This window comes from Indicator indicator, chromosome 1 (assembly GCF_027791375.1).
Source record: "Indicator indicator isolate 239-I01 chromosome 1, UM_Iind_1.1, whole genome shotgun sequence".
NCBI lineage: Eukaryota > Metazoa > Chordata > Aves > Piciformes > Indicatoridae > Indicator > Indicator indicator.
Genome location: NC_072010.1, coordinates 73,467,073 through 73,488,215, shown reverse-complemented (window position 1 = coordinate 73,488,215; position 21,143 = coordinate 73,467,073). Strand labels below are relative to the sequence as shown.

At 39.5% G+C, this 21,143-nt stretch overlaps 1 protein-coding gene across 4 annotated transcripts in view; it reads left to right on the top strand.

Moving 5' to 3' along the window:
* Window positions 1–6,391: 6,391 nt before the first annotated feature.
* Window positions 6,392–21,143, top strand: part of CYFIP1 (cytoplasmic FMR1 interacting protein 1) — a 60,771-nt gene continuing 46,019 nt past the window's right edge. Inside the window, exons 1-11 of one of the 4 annotated variants that reach the window (XM_054384523.1) lie at window positions 6,392–6,508; window positions 6,693–6,782; window positions 8,120–8,197; window positions 9,143–9,244; window positions 10,446–10,627; window positions 11,967–12,063; window positions 12,205–12,333; window positions 17,576–17,680; window positions 17,821–17,912; window positions 18,964–19,081; window positions 19,723–19,845. In XM_054384523.1, the coding sequence (XP_054240498.1) occupies window positions 6,392–6,508; window positions 6,693–6,782; window positions 8,120–8,197; window positions 9,143–9,244; window positions 10,446–10,627; window positions 11,967–12,063; window positions 12,205–12,333; window positions 17,576–17,680; window positions 17,821–17,912; window positions 18,964–19,081; window positions 19,723–19,845 (1,233 nt within the window). The remainder of the gene's footprint in view (window positions 6,509–6,692; window positions 6,783–8,119; window positions 8,198–9,142; window positions 9,245–10,445; window positions 10,628–11,966; window positions 12,064–12,204; window positions 12,334–17,575; window positions 17,681–17,820; window positions 17,913–18,963; window positions 19,082–19,722; window positions 19,846–21,143) is intronic. The other 3 variants (XM_054384539.1, XM_054384530.1, XM_054384547.1) reach the window with 3 other exon arrangements.

Here is a 21,143-nt window from a genome sequence, read left to right as displayed (position 1 = left end):
CAGTATGGCTCGACTCTTGGCCTATTTTTATCTTTTCCCACCTGCATAGGACAAGTGCAGCTGGAGGTGGTAGTGTGTGTGTTTAGGGCAGGGAGGGAAGGAGTGTGTCAAACCAGAAAGCAGTCATAGGTGGGCTGTTCGAAGAGAATGGGACTTCAGGAGAGGTTTACTCTACTGTCACTGCTGTAGGGACAGTTGGTGGTTCATTCAGGAACAGATCGTGTGTGCTTCCTTTTTCAGCACCCGTTTTCAGAGTTTATGCAAAAAGTGAGATGAATGATTGGAGGAAATTTATTTCATCCATCTCTTTTTCATCTACCGCTACTAACATACCGCAGCTCTTCATGCCAGGGCAGCTTGAGGACCGAGCTGAACACAGCTGAGCAAAGATATTTCTTTCATTTCCAAGCTATTGGGGACATTCTGGTAATTCAGCTGAAGTTAGGCTGAAAAAAAATTCCAGATCCATTATGTTATTTCTCTTTCATAGTTTGCTTGGTTGTTTTTGTTAGAGGTTAATGATAAAGGAGTTTATGGTTCACAAGCAGCCGATCTGTTACCTAAATGAGATGAGCCTTTGCTTGCCTTACCAACTCGAACGCTCAGGGCAGTAAGGTTGTCTGCTGCGCCTTCATGTATGATACCGATGCTGGGGAGGGCTTCCCTCTCCGTGGCACTGCCAGCTCACTCCTAAGAGCTTTCCCTTGCCATGCTATCATCTCTTTTCCATGGAATCTTACCTTCTGGGGCACAGTACAAGCATGTGGTAGCAATAGACACAGTTGTGTCCATCACCTGATCTTACCAGTGTGCAAAGTACACTTGGAAATGTCACTGTGTTACCTGCTGCAACCCACCATGTTTCAAGTGGTTAGACTGCTGATTTACTGTGCTGATGGTTATGTGAGGATAAATCCTTAAATATTTCAAGATGAGGCTGCTCAGGTGTTCCCAAGGTGTCAAATCTTTGAGTGATGCAAAGGAAAAAAATGCCTGTCAGCTATGGTATTTAAGTTCTAATTATTTTTGTTTGTTTGAAGGAAGTTTAACATTGTTACTCCTTTTTCCAAAAGGAGAGCAAGGGTTGACATAAAGTGAGTGCCTTTGTGTAACAGTTTACATTGGTGTGTTCTGAAAAGAAGCTGCTCTTGCTGTAGCTTGATAGTCTCTGATACTAACTTATTTATTTTAAGATTTTTTTCTTAAATTAAAGGGTTGAATTATGCTATTTGTTTTCTGTGAGGATGGTCACCTGACAATCTTCATCCAACGTGTAATACCAATTTGCAAGTAATTTAAACAACATATGTACTTCTACCTCTCCAAGGAGATACTTCCTGTTCCTTTCCTAGATATTTTCAGGATACTCAATATACCTTTTTGATTTCTTGAAAAATATTTTGTGATAACATGATACCGTCCTCGTCATCTCCTGATCTTGTCTAACACAGCCATAGAATTTCATGTGACAATTTTTGTTGTGAAGGGCTCTATCTTTCATTTGTGAGCAGATGTCATCAAACCCAGCTGTTTGAGGTTGAAACTTTTATGTTGGTCATCAGCGTCTTCTTAAAGTTCAGCTGTATGCATGCTTAAGGCTATTAAAGGCCATTTCTGGGGAAGTCATGGCCAAATGATTGTGGCAGAGGCGAAAGAGGAACTGTATGGTAATTTCTACATTTATAACAAGGTTTCAAGAAACCTACCATTACCAAAGTTCATTTGCTTTACTAATTTATTTTTTTTTAACTTGGTTTCTAAGCTACATCTGTTGGATTGTGTGCACTGTTGCTGAACACGTAGAAGAACTATCTGCTATCATCAATCATCATTTTCCTGTTTTAGCTATTTATAGATTGTGTGACTGAGTTGTCTTTTGATCCTTTCTTTGGTAAATAATCTGTTCTGATTAACTTTGTCACTGGAAGAAATCTTAAACCTTGAAGTGTTTTTAACTGTTCTAGAATTTAGAATTTACTCTGGAATTTAGGTTTTGGGGTTTTTGTGGCTTTATTTTTTTTTATGTTTGAGCTTGAGAGTTGAACAGTGTTACAGCAGTCTTCTCTTACAAGGATTATGAAATTAATGCTCTTTACTCTCTGCTTTCTGAGTCCTTACTTTCTGGTTTGGTTTTAAAAAATTACTTCTTCTAGTATTTTTTCTGGTTTTGTCCAAAAAACTTTTTTTCTCATAACTTGCTTCTGTTCATATTTTTTTTTCCCAAAATAGTTTGAACACTCAAATGCTTAAAAGAGCAAGGTTGAGAGATGCGTAGTAGATGTTTTCTGGTATTCTTGAAGTTAAGAATACAGATCTTTTGCAAGGACTTTGACATCGTTCTATAAGGATGGGTATGTGGGAATGGTGTCTCTACTAAAGCAGTGTTGTGAGCAGGGCACTGCTTAGAGTGCAGTTGCATGACTGAGAACATTACAGAATTATGACTTTTAAAGAAGATTGGCACATCCTCTCTGAGTATGTGTCAATAATTACACATCTCTGAAGTTAAATCAAAACGTAAATGATGCTAAAGGACCTTCAAGACCTGGTGCTTTTTTGTTTGGTTGTTTTTTGTTGTCTGTTTGGGTTTTTTTGTGTGGACAAAATGTGACAGTGAGCTTCTGTGCAGCACAAGCTTTTCTGAGCATGTCAGGCTTATCTGGTGCTCATCTCTTTCAGAACTGAAGAAAAAGATTACTGTAATTTAAGGTAGTGATCTTGCCTTCACATACCCAAAGGTTCCCTAAAAGACCCTGTGACTGATACCATTGATCCTTGGACATGGTGGGGCTTAGCACTGTGAGGCTGAAGCATGTATTCTGAAGGAGATAGGGATTTTGTTGCATTTAAATCCAGAAAAAGGAGTTGAGAGTTGGTACAGAAGGTGCTATTTTCTGCTTGGAAAGCCGAGTGTGCTCATCAAACACCAAAATTTAGCAAACCAGCTTGCTGGTGTATGTGATTCTCAGGAAGAGAGAGGAAAGATGTCAGATAATGTGTACGTCCAGGAAAACGTGTTCTTGGAGTGCATTTCATGAGTAATTCTTACATGTCTTCCACCTGAGAAAATTCATCCTGAAAAATCCGAGGTAGACAAAGGTGAAAACACAGCATTTTTAGGAATTCACTAAGAAGGTAATTATCACAGGTTAGGTAAATTTTGTAGTATAACTTTAATTATCAGTATGACTAAGGGACAGATTAATACACTGTAAAGTATTAGCTTTCTTGCCCAGTAATTTCAACTGTAAGAAGTCAGAGTAAATGACTCTTAGAGAGGCAAAACTATCCAATTTTGTGTCTTGGGAGTTTTTAGTTTTCTAAGAATTAAGTGGGGGGAAAAAAAATATAGTTTTGCCAGCCCTCCATCTTTGTACATTAGAAACAGCCATTGTCTTTTGGAACTGGAACCACAGCATAAAAGAAATGGCAAAACCCTTGAACTTCAAGAAAATATTTTCTGTCTCATTCCCAGAGCTTCCACATCAGGTGAGGAGTTGGCAAGGACTGTGCAGTGATGTTACCTGGCTGTAGAATGTGGTCTCCCAGTTAACATGGTGCGAGTGTGGCTGAGCTCTGGCTGTCTTCCCACCACTGGCATTGTCAAACCTCCTCTTGCTTGCTTTTGAGGGGTCAGAAAGGAAGTGCAGATCATGCCCTTGTAATGTTTGCAGACTTGCCAAAGCTGGGCAGGAAGGAGTTGTTTCCTCTTTCACGTCTTGCTAGGTATGAGAGTAAAAAGCTGAACAGGAGCGTTGAACTTGGCCAAGGAAACACCAGACATGTGGATACCTTTGGCAAAAATACAAAGCAGAGCAGTCAGCGAGCAACCTTAAAGCAAAAAGTCTTTTGTAACAGTCTACACCCAATTACTTATGTTTTCCTGGTTCAGAAAAATGCTCATCTGTCTTTGGGAAATCATGCTGAGGGGCTTGGAATAATATGTACCTTCCTATATTCATTTTCACAATCCAGAAGGCAGCAGGAAGATTTTTTTCTGCCCCTGTGTTTGTGGCCTGATAACAGGTATTTTCCAGATAGCAGGATCAGATGGGATTTCAGTTTGGCTTATGCTTTGGTTTGTACTTTAAAATAGTATTAAAATAGCATCAAAAATACTTTAAAAATCCATGCAGTCTAATGAACATAGGAAGATGCTGCTGGAGGATTGCCCCTGTGCAATTACAGATACTAAGCCCAAAAGCATGCAGATGTCCTTTTTAAAATAGCACATATGGAGATTAAAGGCTCTGTCTTCAGAACATTTTCCTGTAGTGCTGAGGAAATGCAAGTCAGGAGCCTGGCTTTTGTGAATGCTTGGCTCTGTCCTGCAGCAGGGGCCTGAGTCATCAATGGAAAATGTTTTGGGAAGAGAAGAAAGATATAGCATTGGTGAGAAGGTTTTGACACTTTCCTTGCATTCATTGATAGATAAGAGCAGTGATTTTTGATGTAGAGTGGGCAGTCATTTCTCAGAAGATTTTTGAACAATGAGTGAAGTATTTTTTTGTAGCATGTCCTTGCTTGTAGCTGGTGTTTTGTGGCCCTTTGCCTGTCCTGTGGTGGAGTTGGGAGAGGGCTATGGGCCCTTGAGTTCCACCACCCATGTGTCCCAGAGCAGCTGCAGAACCAGGTGCTTTTACTTTGGTAGGGAAGCTAAGAGAAGGAAGAGTTTCAAGCTGGAAGGTGACTTTCAGTTAAATGGACCTATGTAAAGTTTTGTGTTTTCTGCTTTAGCTAAAGCTTGATCTATAGATAGTCAGACCAAAAATGAAATACTATCTATTTGAAATGCTCTGATGTTTTGGCAACTCTCTTTCATTTCCTCTGAGGTAAAACTGTTGAAAGTCTGACCTCCTCACAGGACATTTGCCCAGGTGTGGAATTTTTTTTGGCATTTGTTTAGTTATTGAAGGGAGGATGCCCTGTGTTTTTTGCTAATCTCTAATTGGAGAATAACTGTGGTTCTTGTGATGGCACTTGAGCTGGGTGTAGGCAGGTGTTGGGCAAGCATCCCAGCACAGGTGTTCCTGTCAGCACTCCTGTCAGTCCAGTCCTTCCTCATTTTTCAGCTGGGATCGCAAACTACATAATAATGGGTGTTTGTTTGCTTATTTTAACAAAAACTCACAGGCTCAGGCAGGCTTGAAGCAAAGTTTGGGCATGGGTTTCAAGAAACAAGAGGCCCCTGGACATTTCCAATGGTTGTTTAAAGTTGTTGGTGAGCTCTCTCCATATGTGGTATGTTTGCTTTGCAGCAATGGTTCAGGATACAGGGTTAGCCTCTGAAGGTAGATAGGTAATCTCTTCTGGCTGCTTCCTTCCCTTTGTTTTGGGTTTTGCAGTTTTTTGGTCAGCTGTGTCCTTCCTTGGATGTAAAGCTGCTATTTCTCTAGGGCTTTCCCCAGGAAAACATAATTAGGTAAGAGAAAGTGAGGAGATTTTTCTGCTAGGCCACTAAAAAAGTGCAGCAAGTGGTAGGATTGCCAGCCCATTCCAGCTCTCTTGTGGTGAGCTTTCAGCAAAGCTGTGGCACAATCTGCTCATTCCTCTCCTGCGTCTGGGGCTGACATGTGCCAGGCAGGGGCCTGCTCCTCTGGGGTGCGGATGCTTGGTGTTCTTGTCCTTGTGTTAGAGCCAAGGGCAGTGCAGTGCTCAGCTCCTCCTTTTGTACATGATTTTGATCTGGCAAGTCAGAGAACATAACTTGTAACGCCCTCTAGAAAGAGACAGCTTCATTAGAGGTGTTACCTTAAAAATGAGGAATTGTTTACTCCGCTGAATAAATCATTATAGAGAATTGGATTATTGAAATGTTCCATTTCATGCTTTCTTCCTAAAACTTCTTCATATTACTGTGCTTCGCTCAGAAACTAAGCGGCAGCTCAAAACTCTGTGGCAGTACTCAGCGGTGTATGGAGATTGCTGTGACCCTGAGGGGTTTGGGGCCTCTCTGTCACTAACTGCTGAAAGCTGATCTGGATGCCCTAAGACATGAAACACTGGAGACTGTTGCAGATTTTGACAGACAGGTTTCCTGAAAATGGGCTGGTAATAGTATCTGTGCATAAAAGTTTGAAGACGCATCAGCTCAGAACTGAGCATTAGAGGTCATCCTTTTCTCTATTTTTAGTCTTTCTGGTGTGCAGAAGTGAAGGAAGAGAAATATTTCTCAACTCATAAAAGGAAGGAGGTCAGTCCTAAAAATCTAGGGTTTCACTTTGACTGTTTGCCTTCCATTATGGTTGAGGAGAAACTGCACATTTCCCACAATGTAAGTAGTTCCATGCTGCTCACATTACTTTTTTTTTCCCCCTGTGTATATTACATATAAAAAGTTACATGTGTGTATACATATCTGTATGTATGTATTTTTTTAATCAGGTGCAAAATGACTGCTCAAGTAACACTGGAGGATGCCTTGTCCAATGTGGATCTCTTGGAAGAATTACCATTGCCAGATCAGCAACCATGCATTGAACCCCCACCATCATCTCTGCTTTACCAAGTATGTTGTACTTGTAGGAAAAAAATTAATTTCCCATTGTTGTTAAGAAAAATAGGATGTGCTTTAAAAAAACCCAAACAGACAAAAATCCTCAAAACTAAGGTAGGTGTATTTACATTTGCACTGTATGTAAAAATTCTTTTCCTTACTGAAGATTTAATTCTATATTTTGCTTTCTCTGCAGCCAAACTTCAATACTAATTTTGAAGACAGAAATGCATTTGTCACTGGCATTGCGAGATACATTGAGCAAGCTACAGTCCATTCTAGCATGGTAAGCAGATATTCAGGTATATACTTCCACATCACGTGGAATGAAAGGAGAGGAATGTGTCTTCTTGTAGTCCATTATAAGAATATTGGTCATGGAAAAGCAAAAAGCAGCTGACCTACAACACCTTCAGGAGTCAATATGATGAAGTGTGTGGCCTTTTTTTTTTTTTTTTTTTTTTGCACACGTACTTCTTGACAATTTAAAAAATTGTCTGTCGTCTTGATCAACCAATGTTGCTCAGAATTTTCCTGCTTTCATTGTGCATTTTTCCAGTATTCTGAGGCAAGTTACTTGCATTGACAGCTAGCTGCTGTAAGTTGAGTGAAAAATTACCTTCCATCCTTCAAATTTCCATTATTTGTCAGCTTAGTGGTACTGAAGGACTTCTGTTGTCTTTCTCACAATTCCACAACAGAAGCTAGTAACTCTGTTGATGGTGTAGCTGTTTTGGGATACAAGACGACTTGCAGGCTGCCAATGCTGGTCTGTATTGAACTTGTAATTTTATGGCACTCTTGGAAAATGAGGAATAATATGCCGTGTCATTCTAGAGGCCAGTTAACAAATGGTGGAATAGGCAGTTTAAGCACATGATTATATGATACTGGAAATTATGTAAATTTACATCAGTCTACTTTTAAAATTATCTGGTGACCCCTGAACCTGTTTTGATTATTTGGGTGTTGTTGGATCTCTCCTTTTCGTGTGCTAGCTCTTTCATCCTTGACCATTCCACCTTCAGTGCCTAAGTTTAAAAAACAAACAAAAAAAACCCCAAAAATAACCAAGACAAACATCACTCCACCCCCCTCTCTCCCTCAGATTAGCATTTTTATTTGTATTTTTAAATCATACTATCTTTAGTTTAGGGAAGAAAGAACAACACAAAAACCAATTTGTAGAGATACTAATTTTTGTCATTAAGTAAGCATAATTGCCACAATTGTTGGTTAGTGATTTGATAGGTGTTTGTTAGCTTAAGTGATACGAAGACAGTGTGATTTCTTTCAGGATTAGGTTGGGTGCTAAAACAAGTGGCGAAGATAAAATGGATTTTTTTTTTTTTGTTAGCTGCTGGATTATAGTCAAACTAGACATCAGTAGCTAGTCAGCTTTGTTACATGTAATATGCCAGCTGTGCCTATGAATTATTAGTAAAATTATTTTACAGGCATACAGTGTGATGTATCATTCAGTCTGTAATATGTATGTTTGTATACATACATTCTGGTTAGAGAAATACACTTGTTTGGACAAGGGTTTGGAATGATGGAAGACAAGTGGGTTTAACTCTCTTGCATTACAATGCCTAGTTATATTGAATGTATTTCTTACAGAATGAAATGCTAGAAGAAGGTCAAGAGTATGCAGTAATGTTATACACATGGAGAAGCTGCTCAAGAGCTATTCCTCAGGTAAAGGATGAAAATTAAACTGCCATGCAATGTGTGAGCTTCTGTCTTGTCTTGGTGTGTAGTTGCACGCATAGAGCTTTGTCAGTCATCTCTGAAATTTAGTCTGCTTTGACTCCTGCATTGTTAATTCTGGCATGCCATAGCATAGTGTCTTCTAGCACTCGACGAACACTTGGGCTGTTTGGTAAGACGTCTATAGTGATACCTCATGGGTTTTGTGTCAGTTTTACTGATGGGTTTAAGAGTAGTATGTGGGTAATATGTTCTAGAAGGAAAATCTTTGATTGGTGGATCTGTTTAAAGGAAAAATGTAATTCAAAAGATTGAACCCTTCCAACTCCCCAACTTAAACCTGTCCTGAATTTAAGTATTAACAAATAACATAGCGCATTACAATTAATGTTCAGCTTACACATTTAGTTTACTAGACATCCTGGGTAGTAACTTCCTAAATATCAGCACTACCTATTGTTCTCTTGATCTGTATATGAAAATAAAGCAGTGCATAGGTGACAAGTTAGCCTCAAATGTCTGGGAATGGTTGTACAGGCGTGGGGTGGGAAGAATATTAAAATGCGTCAGAGAACTGTAATGTAATAGTTTTTGTACTGAAATGCAAGAAAAGCTTGTCCTGTGGTTCAAATATTTAGAGAAGAAGTCAGATAATGTGTTCTGCTTTCTGGTTTGGGCCCTATTTTACTGCACCATTTTAAGCAAGTGGCTTAATATGGAAAGAATATTGTCCTAACCATGCAGAGGTGTCTTGAAAACCAATTTTTTTGCTGTGAGGCGATAGAAAAATCAGGATTATGCTTAGGTGACTACCATGAAGTTACCAATCTCAGAAATATGTGCCTTCAGTTTGTCTCCTTAGGTTGGTAATGCATTTTCTGAGGCTTTATGAATGAAAGTTCCAAATGTAATGATGTCTTTAATTATCCTCAGGTCAAGTGCAATGAGCAGCCTAACCGAGTAGAAATTTATGAGAAAACTGTGGAAGTTCTGGAGCCAGAAGTCACAAAACTGATGAATTTTATGTATTTTCAGGTAAAAGGAAGAGAAATAAAATTTGTCAACAGACCTGTATTTTTTTATATTCCTATTTTGTATGCTTGATATTGTGCACTTGGATACTCAACCTAGTCATTATACTTTGAAAAAAATCTGCATATATTGTCTCAGAAGGGCAGAATTTCTGATGTCTGCCTTAAAAACTTCAGGTGATCCCTGTTAAGACTTTCAACAAAGATCAAAGATAATTCCATATGGTGCCTTTGTAGCACATGGGGACAGAGATTTGGCACTTTAGGAAGAAAAGAAATAAAAATACAATACATTTCGCGTGTATACATAAAGGCATCTCAGCACAGGAATGATTTGTTGGGGAGTAAGAGATTCACAAGTGTGAACAACGGAGTAACAGGTGTAGCTTTGCTATGGAAATCCGTAACTGAGTCAAGCTCACACAGTTGTTGTGACCCAACAGTCACCAGAGCTACGTGATCACTGGAGAATAGCAGCCTATCTTGATCACTCCTCCCATTCTGGCAGCTTGCCATTTGGTTCAATGCACTGAGGATGTTTCCAGGCATTATTTGGAGGGAGCTGGAAAAACTGAATCCTACGAGACTCAGAGAACAGAGGAGGCTGAATGAAATAAAATTATTTCCTGTCATCTTCTCCCCAACTGGTGGATCTTACTGACTACAATCTCCCTTTGTTCTAAACTCAGAACAGAATCCTCTTTACATTCCAAGTTGCTGTCTTTGTTGTACTTGTCATCTCCATCTCAAATGACCCTGATATGCACTTGGAAATAAGCCCTCAAACATGTGGCAGGATGACTTTGTGAGTTGGCATGTACTGCTATTAATCTGTGTGCTGTGGGTTTTTTTGGTTTTGAGACAATATACCTATAATCTGCCTTTTAATGCATATATGCTTTCTCACTAAAGATGAAATCACTTGTGTCCAAGGGAGTTTAAACTTTTATTACTTTAGTCTGAAAAGAAGAACCTTGGCCCTTGTGCGAGGCAAGCTCTGTGGCAAAAATCACTAGTGACGCTTGTAGCAAACAGCAAGTAAACAGAGGTGGAACTGGAAGGACTGAGCTGATGCCTTGTTAGACTTGCATGCTGTAAACATTTTTTTCTGCTTCAGCAGTGCTTTTCGTTCAGTTACGCAGTGAAGCTTCTTTCCAGGAAATGCTATATCTTTTATTCCCTGTTTCTTCTCTTTTCTCCATTAGAGAAATGCGATTGAACGATTTTGCGGGGAAGTGAGACGCTTGTGCCATGCAGAGAGGAGGAAGGACTTTGTGTCTGAAGCCTATCTGATCACACTGGGCAAATTCATCAACATGTTTGCAGTACTGGATGAATTGAAAAACATGAAGTGCAGTGTAAAGAACGACCATTCAGCCTACAAGCGGTAAGCAGCAAGGAGCAACAGGACCCCGGATTTCTGCTGCCAAGATACAGACCTCCCACGAGATGGCAGCAGTTGCTTTTTTTTCTGACAACTCTCTCTTTAAAAGTAGCCCCTTCAGTTGTGGTGCATCACCTTCAGACTAGGGATGAATTGACTGCATTAGGCAGTTTAAGTAAATGTTTGCTTTATGCTGTTCTTTGAGCGGTAGAAAACTTCTTCTGCCTTTTAATACCAAGCTTATCACATGCTTCCGTCTTGGTGTATGCTACACATAATCTAATTTCCTCAGTAAAGATTTGCTTTTTGAGAGGAATATGGCTTTCTGGTCACATGTGCCTATTCTATGCTATTTAAGGCATCCATTTTTGACATGTGTAGCTGAAAGCTGTCACACTTGTTCTCAAGACACTTCAGCTTTGCCCTTCAAGGGAATCGTGACCACAGGTGTAGCAGAGAGGGAAGGAGAATTGGGATATCAGTGGCCAAGTTACATGTTTGAGCTGCCAGATGGTATTGGGTATCTTTTGTCAAATGTGGAGGTCAGAGCAGCAGAGAAACACATTCTTTGTGTCAGCTGTAGCATCTGTTTTATCTATGTGGTTTTCACTTACATGAAATGTCATTTCTATCTCCTAGTAGCTGCCTTTTGTAGTTGTTGTACCTGGAGACCTCTTTAACCTACTTGGTTTGTGACTCGGTTTTATTGTTTTTGTTTTGGTGCGTTTGGAGGCATGGTTATGGAAGACAAATCCTGTTTTCTGGAATGCTGACTTTTTTTGGGTCGTTTGCGTGGCTTGGGTCTATAGAGCCATTGCTGCTCCCATCAGTTGAGTGATATACCCAAAGGTTTTTGGGTTGCCTTGGATTGGGTCTTTTAATTATAGAGTTTATGGAGGGATTTGGAATTGGCAAACAGTTAATTTGGGATAAATTAAGGCTCTCTCTCTCTTATAGCGAATTTTTACCTTCCTTTTTGGCTACTTTCCTAAAAAGCTTTCTCTTTATCTTTTATGTAACAGACTCTTTACATGCATTTGTGGAGTTTATAGCCTGTGTTTTGATAACTTGATTTCATAAAGCTGTGGCAAAAAAGAACTGGCTGTGTCTGCCAAGTTCTCCTTCTACTTGATTCAGGGGTTTGGAGGTGGGAGATGCACTGAGGTTGAAAGTCCAGTATGAGCAGTGAATGGTACGCCATTGTACCGGCACTTAAAGACCTGCTGACACCTTACAGTTTCCCTGGCAGATCTGGGGATGAGTGTGTCTCTACTGAGAGGACAGATTTACTAACAGGCAGTCCTGCTGAAGGCAAGTACTGTTTTTCTTTCTGTTTTAAAAGAGCTGCTCAGTTCTTACGGAAAATGGCAGATCCTCAGTCCATTCAGGAATCCCAGAACCTCTCCATGTTCCTTGCCAACCATAACAAGATAACACAAGTAAGCTTTAATTGTCCTTTTCCAAAGTACCTAGTGCTTTACAAAACAAATTAAAACTCTTCCAATTTGATAGTAACTGCTGTTCCCTAGGGAGTGTAACTAGTTAACTGATATAATTCTTTTTTCTTCCCCCCCACCCAGTCTTTACAGCAGCAGTTGGAGGTGATTGTTGGCTATGAAGAACTGCTTGCAGATATTGTAAATTTGTGTGTGGACTACTATGAAAACAAAATGTATCTAACACCCAGTGAGAAACATATGCTTTTGAAGGTAAGTCTGTTTTTGGTACAAAGTTAAAGAATGTCTGAGATGGAACATAGACATTTGAATTACAGGTTTTGGGCGTTTTCTTGTTTGAGATGTGTGGTGTTTTTTGTTTGTTTTTCTTAAATGGAATCAAATTAACCAAACAACTCAAATTGTTTTTTCTTTTTATTTTTTTCCTCCTCTCTGTTGTCTTTTTGTTGTATTACATGCTAAATCTATTTAGGAAATTTTTAATCCATTTTTGTTATTCATAAATCAAAGTTTACTCAGTTGAACTGTGGTCTTGTTAGGAGACTAATTTAATGGAATTGTGTTTCTATGAAGTATGATGACAACAGAAAGGAACTACTATGGTCTGGTTTTAGATATACGGCAAGTTTGTATAAAAGGTGTTCGGATGTATCAAGGCATTTTTGGTCTATCAAAGATTTCAGGGAAGAAGCAGCTTAAAATTAGGGTTAGTAAATAAATTTTATTAGCTAGTATATGTACATGTAGTAAGAGGGTGCTGTGCCACATGAAGTGTGGCTGATATTATCAGCCACATGTCTTGCAGTAGAGAAAAAGGTATAGAGTAAGAATTGAAAATTTGCCTAATGACAAATATTTTAAGTCCTTTCAGATTTAACTTCTGAAAAGCCCTGTGAGGACCAAAGTGAAGCATCATAGAACCATGGAATTATTCTGGTTGGAAGTGATATTTCAGATCATCAAGTCCAACTTCTAAACCAGCACTGTTGTTGTTGCTAAACCATGTCCCGTAGCACCACATCTATGCAACTTTTAAATATCTCCAGGGTGATGACTCTACCACTTACCTTGTCAGCCTGTTCCAGTGCCTCACAACCCTTTCAGTGCAGAAATTTTGTCTAGTATTCAACCTAAACCTTCCCTGGCACAACTTCAGGCCTTTTCCTCTTGTTGTATCATTTGCCTCCTCCCTGGGGGTGTTCAAGGCCAGGTTGGATGAGGCTTTGACCAACTGAGTCTAGTTAAGAGGTGTCCCTGCCCAAGGTGGGAAGGTTAGAGTAGGTGATTTCTAAGGTCCCTTCCAACCTAAGCCATTCTATGATGATTGTTGCTCAGAGGAAGAGACCAACCCCCCAACCTTGCTACAACTGACAGTGATAAGGTCTTCCCTGAGCCTCCTTTTCTCCAGGCTAAACAATCCCCGTTCCCTCAGCCGCTCCTCAAAACTTGTGCTCTAGACCCCTCACCTGTGGTGTATTAAGGGACAGACCCCCAAGATATTGATGACTTGACGACACCTGTAGATAGCTTAGAAGTTATCTGTTTATTGTGAGAACACACAAAGCTTATATACTCTTAGCAGCAGTTGAAAGCAAGCCTGTTTCTAGCAGTATTTTTTCACTTTAGCCACAAAAAACTTATCTAAATGGCCATTGGTCAAGCATTTCAAACGTTTGCACCACACAGGTCAACAGCAGATGTCCTTTATATTGTCTGCTCTCTACCCTACTGCCTCCCAAGGCTTCATTTTAATAAGCGTGTCTGTTTCTTTATCAGAAAGCTGTGTTTCAGGCTCAAAAGTGATTAATTCATCTCCTTCAATTCCCACACTTACCAGCTTTGTTGCTCTTTGGACACGTTCCAACACCACAAATCTTGTAGTGAGGAACTCAAAACTGCACATAGTATTGAAGGTGCAGCCTTACCAGTGCTGAGGACAGTGGGACAATCACCTCTCTAGTCCTGCTGGTCACACTATTTCTGATAGAGGCCAGGACGCTGTTGGCTGCCTTGGTCACCTGAGCACACTGCTGGCTCATGTTAAGCTGACTGCAGACCAACACCCCCAGGTCCTTTTCTGCTGGGCAACTTTCCAGCCACTCTGCGCCAGGCCTGTGGCGTTGGTGTGACCAATGTGCAGGACCCAGCATTTGGCCTTGTTGAACCTCATGCTACAGTTCTTGGCCTATCAACCCAGTCTGTCCAGATCCCTCTGTAGAGTCTCCCTACCCTCAAGCAGATCAACACTCCTACCAACTTTATTGTCATCTGCAAGCTTACTAAGGGTGCCTTGAGCCCTTCATCCAGATCATTGATACAGATATTGAAGAGAACAGGCCCCAGTATTGAACACTGAAGAAAAGAACAGCACTTGTGACTGGCTGCCACATGGATTTCACTCTATTCACAATGCTTGGGCCCAGCCATCCAGCCAGTTTTTAATCTAGTGAAGTGTATGCCCATCCAAGCGATGAGCAGCTAGTTTTTCCAGAAGAATGATGAGGGAAACAGTGTCAGAAGCTTTACTCAAGAGTGGGTAGACAACATCTGCAGCCCTTTCCTTATCCATTAATTCACCTTGTTGTAGAAGGAGATCAGGTTCATCAAGCAGGACCTGCCCTTCATAAACCTGTACTGACTAGGCCTGATTGCCTGTTTGTCCTGTATGTGCTGCGTGATAGCACTGTGATGGTTTTAAGACTTTGTCTTTAATTATTCTTCTCACAAAGTTCAAGCAGAAAAGTGAAAAAATGTAAATAAAACACTATTGGGTATAAGAAAGCAAAAGCGAATCAAGCCCTTATGGTATGGTGACTGATGGTTCAAGTACAAGTGTGGTGAGGCATGGCAGATTGACTACATCACTCTTACCTTGTTCTTGATCTGGTAAGCGATATGTGCTGGGGCAAGTACTGGATGGTTGGAAACTTACCCAGTCCCTCATGCAACTGCACGTAACACCATTCTTGGTCTGGAAAGACAAAATCCTGTGCAGACATGGAACTCCAGAGAGAACTGAGTCAGACAACTGAACTCATGTCAAGAACAATCTTGTAAAAAACTGGGCCAAAGAGCACGGCATCGAGTGGATATTCCACATTCCCTATTATGCACCAGCTGCAGGGAAGATCGAACGCTACAACGGTTTGCTGAAAACCACTCTCAAAGCCATGGGGGGGTGGATCTTTGAAAAACTGGGAGAAGCATTTAGCACAAGCAGCCTGGTTGGTGAATAGTAGAGGTTCAGTGAATTGAGCTGGACCTGCACAGTCAGACTTGTTACAAAAGGAAGAAGGTGATAGAGTTCCTGTTATCAGAGAAAAGAATCTGTTAGGCAAAACTGCTTGAGTATTTTCTCCTTCAGGAGAGGCCAAACCTGTCTGAGGGGTGGTTTCTGCTGAAGGTCCTGGGCATACCTATTGGGTGATGCAGGAGAATGGTGAAATTCAGTGTATTCCACAAAGAAATCTAACTTTGGCTGAGAGAGGTTAAATTCAGTGTTGTACAGACATGACATCTCACCCAAGAGGAGAATCCGTGAGATCTATGGTGCATGAACCCTGAAAGCCCTGAGTCACCTGAGCGTCTGTATTCCTTTTTTCGCCCCTGTTTTCTGTGTTTCCTGTGATTTGAACTTCTGAATCATCTACATCTGAGATAGCTGAAATGGACTATGAGCCTTATTTACTCATTGTTGTAGATATTGTTTTATATTAGATAGATAGTAGTAGCAGCCAATGGAATTGTTTAGAAGGGGTGGATTGTGATAGTTTTAAGACTATTTCTTTAATTATTCTTCTCACAAAGTTAAAGCAGAAAAGTGAAAGACTGTAAATAAATCACTATTGGGTGTAAGAAAGCAAAATAATAATTATTCTAAACACTTCCATTGGAGAGATGGAAATGTTTAAGAGTCAGTACTCAAAACAAGGTACAGGCAGTCTTTTTCTGCGTTTCTCCTTCTGGCTGGATAGCACACACACACACATACTGACTGTGACAAGCTAAGTTTAACAAACCTCTCTGCTTCTTGGCTTTCTTCTCTTTTGCCTGCTCTGGGAAAGGGGGGGACGGGGAAAGGGAAAGAAGCACAGCCCGTCTGGGGGCCAGGGGGCTATGTTGTGGTTTTCTGTTGATTATACATATTTGTAAACGTTGTGAATAGTGTATATTCACACATATTCATTGCATTTCATCGTGGATTGTAGTTTTGCCTGTAAATACAGCTTCATCTGTTTCCGAACTGAATTAGCCTGGTTATTGTCAGTGTGAGAGGGAAATTCCAGTTCCCTGCACTGTAACCCAGCACTCAAGATGATCTGTTCCATGACCTTTTCTGGCACTGAAGTCAGGCTGACAGCCCTTCTTATATGTGGGTGTCATGTTTGCTGACCTCCAGTCAGCTGAGCAAGTTAGTCAGGACCGCTGATAAATGATGGAAAGTGGTTTGGTGAGCACTCCTTCCAGCTCCCTTGGGTGAATTCACCCTTGGGTGAATCCTATCAGGCTGTATAGATTTGTGTGCTTCTAAGTGGTGTAGTAGGTCACTGACCATTTCCTTTTGCATTATAGGGCCTTCATTCTGTTCCATGTTACTGTCAACCAGCTCAAGGGGCTGGATGCTTGGAGATCAGTTGTCTTAGTATTAAATGCTGAGGCAAAGAAGGCATTGAGTGCTTTGGCCTTTTCCTCATCCGTAGTCACAGTTTCCTATCTCATCCAGTAGAGGATGGAGATTGTCCTTAGTTCTCCTTTTGTTCTTGTATTTATGGAACCATTTTTAATTATCATTTATGGCAGTAGCCAGACTAAGTTCTAGTTGTGCTTTGACCCTTCTAATATTCTCCTTGTATAACCTTTGTAGTCTGAATGAAAAAATATGTGAAATATAGAACATTTGCATTCTGCAACATGCCTTTCAAATTTAGGTCTTGTGTTTGGTAAATGCATGCTTGGAACCCATTAAGTTGCTGATGCTCATCTCTTGCTGTTCTAAATGCTAAATTATAACTTAATATCTTGGAAAAAATGTAGTTAGATTATTTTTTTAGATGCTTCTGAGCTCATGAGTGTGTAATTCAGAGAGGCACTGAAAGATATAAAAAGCAACAGCTCAGAGATGCTAGATCTAAAGTTTTGTTACAGATCAGTTTGCACATACAGAATTTTAATAAAATAGAAATGAAAGAAAAAACTGTCTAAAAATAGCTAGGTTTGCATTTCAGCCCAGAGATTTTTTTTGTATACTAAACCCATGACAAGTAGACTCTTTCAAGGATAGCTGATCAGACAATGTAAAAATGACTAGTATACATATAAAAAAAGAATCCTGCAAAAATATGTATTTGAAAATATCTTCTGTTTGAATGAGAGTGGATATTTCAAGACTGTTTTTAAAGTATTTTTTTTAATGATAAGAAGAATGATCTTACTGCAGCATGTTTTTAGCTCTTAAGTTGCTTTGCAAAGAGGTTTGAATTTTTTTCCATTTCAGGTTATGGGTTTTGGATTGTACTTGATGGATGGAAGTGTCAGTAACATCTATAAGCTGGATGCAAAGAAAAGGATAAATTTAGCCAAGATAGACAAGTTCTTTAAGGTGAGTTAGAAGAGTTGTGATGTTTTAAGTCCAATTAAATAGAATAAGGATTGCTTTGGACATTTATATGGATAAATAATGGTTTCCTTTCACCACGATTTGTGTTTAATAATTTAATCTGATTTATTCCCTGTGTACAGCAGTTGCAGGTTGTCCCACTGTTTGGTGACATGCAGATTGAACTTGCAAGATACATTAAGACCAGTGCCCATTATGAGGAAAATAAATCCAGGTAAGGGAGAGAAGGAAACAAAAAGGAGAGTGCCTGGGCTAAGGCAAGTCAGACATCTGGAGTGTGTTTTCATAATGGCTCATTAGTCTGTTGTAATTAATAAGATTTTCACTTAGGTCTACTTTTTGGTGTGGGTATTTTGCTGTTAATGTACTTCACATAATAAATACAACTAAAGAAACAGGTTGTTTTAAGACCTTTATATGCTGCTGCGCTCATTCTTGCATCTGATTTCTTACCAGCTGGGTTGGAGAAAATTAATTTTAACTTACACTAATTTCTATTTTTTCCTTTAAATATGAAACTTTCTTTAAAAGAAATGATGGATTTTACTAAGCAAGGTGAGCAATAGTAGTGCATGGGTAAATAGGCATGTGTATATTGTATATGGAGCAGCAACTTGGCTTATCTCTCCTCTCGTCTTTTTTGGCTAGGTATGCAGCACAGCAGCATGGCTGAAAAATGCAGCCAGTCTTTACATGAATGGTTCCATGGTTTATGGTTATTGCTTTGTTTTAGTGAACGTTTCCATGTTCCTCCAAGACCTTCCCTCCATGAACATACATGAATTTAGAATCCAGTGCTTTGCATTTTAATTCCTGCAGAAAAAAAAAACCCTAATAACCTGCATGTAATTGCTAAGAGAACACCAACAGCAGTGGGCCTACTGAGCTACTAAAAACATGAGGCTATTCAATGTGATGTTCTTGGTAGCATGTCTTTTGTGTTCCTCTTGATAACATGTTGATAGTGTATGTTGCTGAAAAGAGATGCCAGTTTGCATTTCATAGCAGCAGCATTAAAAAAAAATACAGAAAAGAAAAAAAAGAGTTTTATAAGACTTGGACAAAGTGCTGTTTGAATAGAGTCTCAGAAGGACAATCTATCACTAATAGATTGTGCCTCAGAAGTGTGAGGAAAGGCCTCAAATAGAAAAGGAAAATTTAATTTTTTTTAAAAGTCATGTCTTGTGTTTTTTTGCAGTATCAGTTGTGCTGTTTATTGCCTAAACTGATTTAGGTGTTTGTTTTTTTTTTTGTGTCTGAAACAGATGGACATGCACTTCTTCCAGCAGCAGTCCCCAGTACAATATATGTGAGCAGATGATACAAATCAGAGAAGACCATATGCGATTCATATCAGAACTGGCTCGATACAGCAACAGTGAGGTGTGTGGGTTTAGAACTATTCATACCAAATTCATGTCACTGATTAACAGTCTGAAGAGCAGGTAAACCTCAGGCTAGGTAAATGACAAAGCTTAATCACCTGAATCAAGTAAAGCTGGTTGCAGGCTAGTACGTGATATCTGCATGATAACTACACTATTTAAATTCAAAGTAATAATGATACATATATCTATGAAGGATGTGAATCCTAGAACTTTTGGCATTCCTCTTTTGAAATAGGTTGCTTAGCCCTTACTCCGGATGGGTGCTCATAGGAGTTTAAAGGAAAGTAACAAGAGCTTAGCTAACAACTACAAAAAGAGAAATAAAAAAAACCCAAAATTAGTGTATACATACATGTATACGTATATAGACTGTATAGCATACAATAATATATAATTAGTGTCTTGAATTGATCTGCAGCAATATTTTATTGATCAGATGCCAGTGATTTCCATTACTTAATGAAATTCTATGATCTTTAACTATATAAGCCTCTAAAAGAAAAAGCTTGTATTAATGCAAGTATTGCTACATTATGCTGTTTTAAAGTCTAATAGAAATTATGTAGAAATTTGTATGGACACAGAATGTTCTGATATGGATTTATTGGGTTTTTATGTTGTTTAATCACCTTCTAGGTGGTGACTGGATCTGGTCGACAGGAAGCCCAAAAAACAGATTCAGAGTATCGGAAGCTCTTTGATCTCTCTCTCCAAGGCCTGCAGCTTCTTTCCCAGTGGAGTGCACATGTCATGGAAGTGGTATGTTATCTGGGGAATAAAATTGATGAACAAGAGGTGACTTGGTGAGATTGGAAAGGCTTTGCTTTAATGGAATGAAAAATGTGTGGTGTTTTGTTCTCTTAATTCCCCTCTTTCTTCTTCCTTCACTCCTTTTTCTCCTCCTGCTCCAAACCACATTCTTGGAGGAAAGCACATAAAGGCTTGAAGCAACGATGCTTCTTTGAAGATCCAGTAGCATGTACTATCTCACACAGTACTTTCAACTTGTGAGCATTGACAACATATTCTTATGTTGCTTTTGATATGTGTTTTGTAGACGAAAATGTCATTGTTTTTCTTCCAAATGTCCCTACCAACAGGCAGTCACGCAGGAAGTGCTAGATCCACTTCCGCTGGCTGTGTTTAGACATCACTGCTTAGTAAACTGAAGCATGTAACCAAAGATGCAGAAAGGGATGGAAAGGCTTCCATTGCCTTTAGATCAGGCTTTTAGTCAAAAGGAAAGTAAATCTGGGGAAAGGAAAATTTGAAAGTGGATGGAAGAGGGTAAATGACAAACCTGCAGAGCTGTTTCTCTGTATTTAGAATTTCTTTTAAAAACATATGCCAGTTAGGAAAGTGACTGTTTATTCCAGTAAGAAAGGCTGAAACTGGAGAAGAGGGTGCAGAAGTCCTTTTTACGCTGAAGACACTTAAATAAAAGCTGCACGTCTTACCTGCACCAAATCATGTTCTAGGAAGGGTTGAAACAAATGAGATACTCTGTGAGAAGCCAGACTTGCTCCTCCTCTGCCTCTGATACTTGAGGGAGCATCAAACCATTTGCACTGTGTAAATCCAGTGCAGTCCAGTGCATAGCTAGAGACCCAGGTGTCTTTCTCTTCTATATTTTTGACTGCCTCTTTTAAAAGCCAGTAGATGACTCATGCTTTTTCTTCTGTTATCCCATTATTATTTAAATGAACAGTGTATTTTATGGTGAAAATCTTACTCTGCTCTTAAGAGAGAGAGAGGTTGCTGTCATCTATTTCTGGCCTCTGCAGCTTCCAGACTTGCTCCCTTTATGACTGTCATTGCTAAATGCTTTGTTCAGACTCTCTTCCTATATTATATCTCTGTAGCAAATGTCTCATTTTTAGCTCTGCTTTTATCCTCCTAGTTCCACAAATTTTTTTTTTCTAAGGACTGTGGCAGGGTTTTTTTAGTCTATTTTCACCACTTTATCTTTCTGATTTTTATGAATTCCCTTAAGCACTTTTCATGTAAGTTCACGTTCAGCTTCTCTTTGTACTCCTACTGAGAATTTATTCTGATCT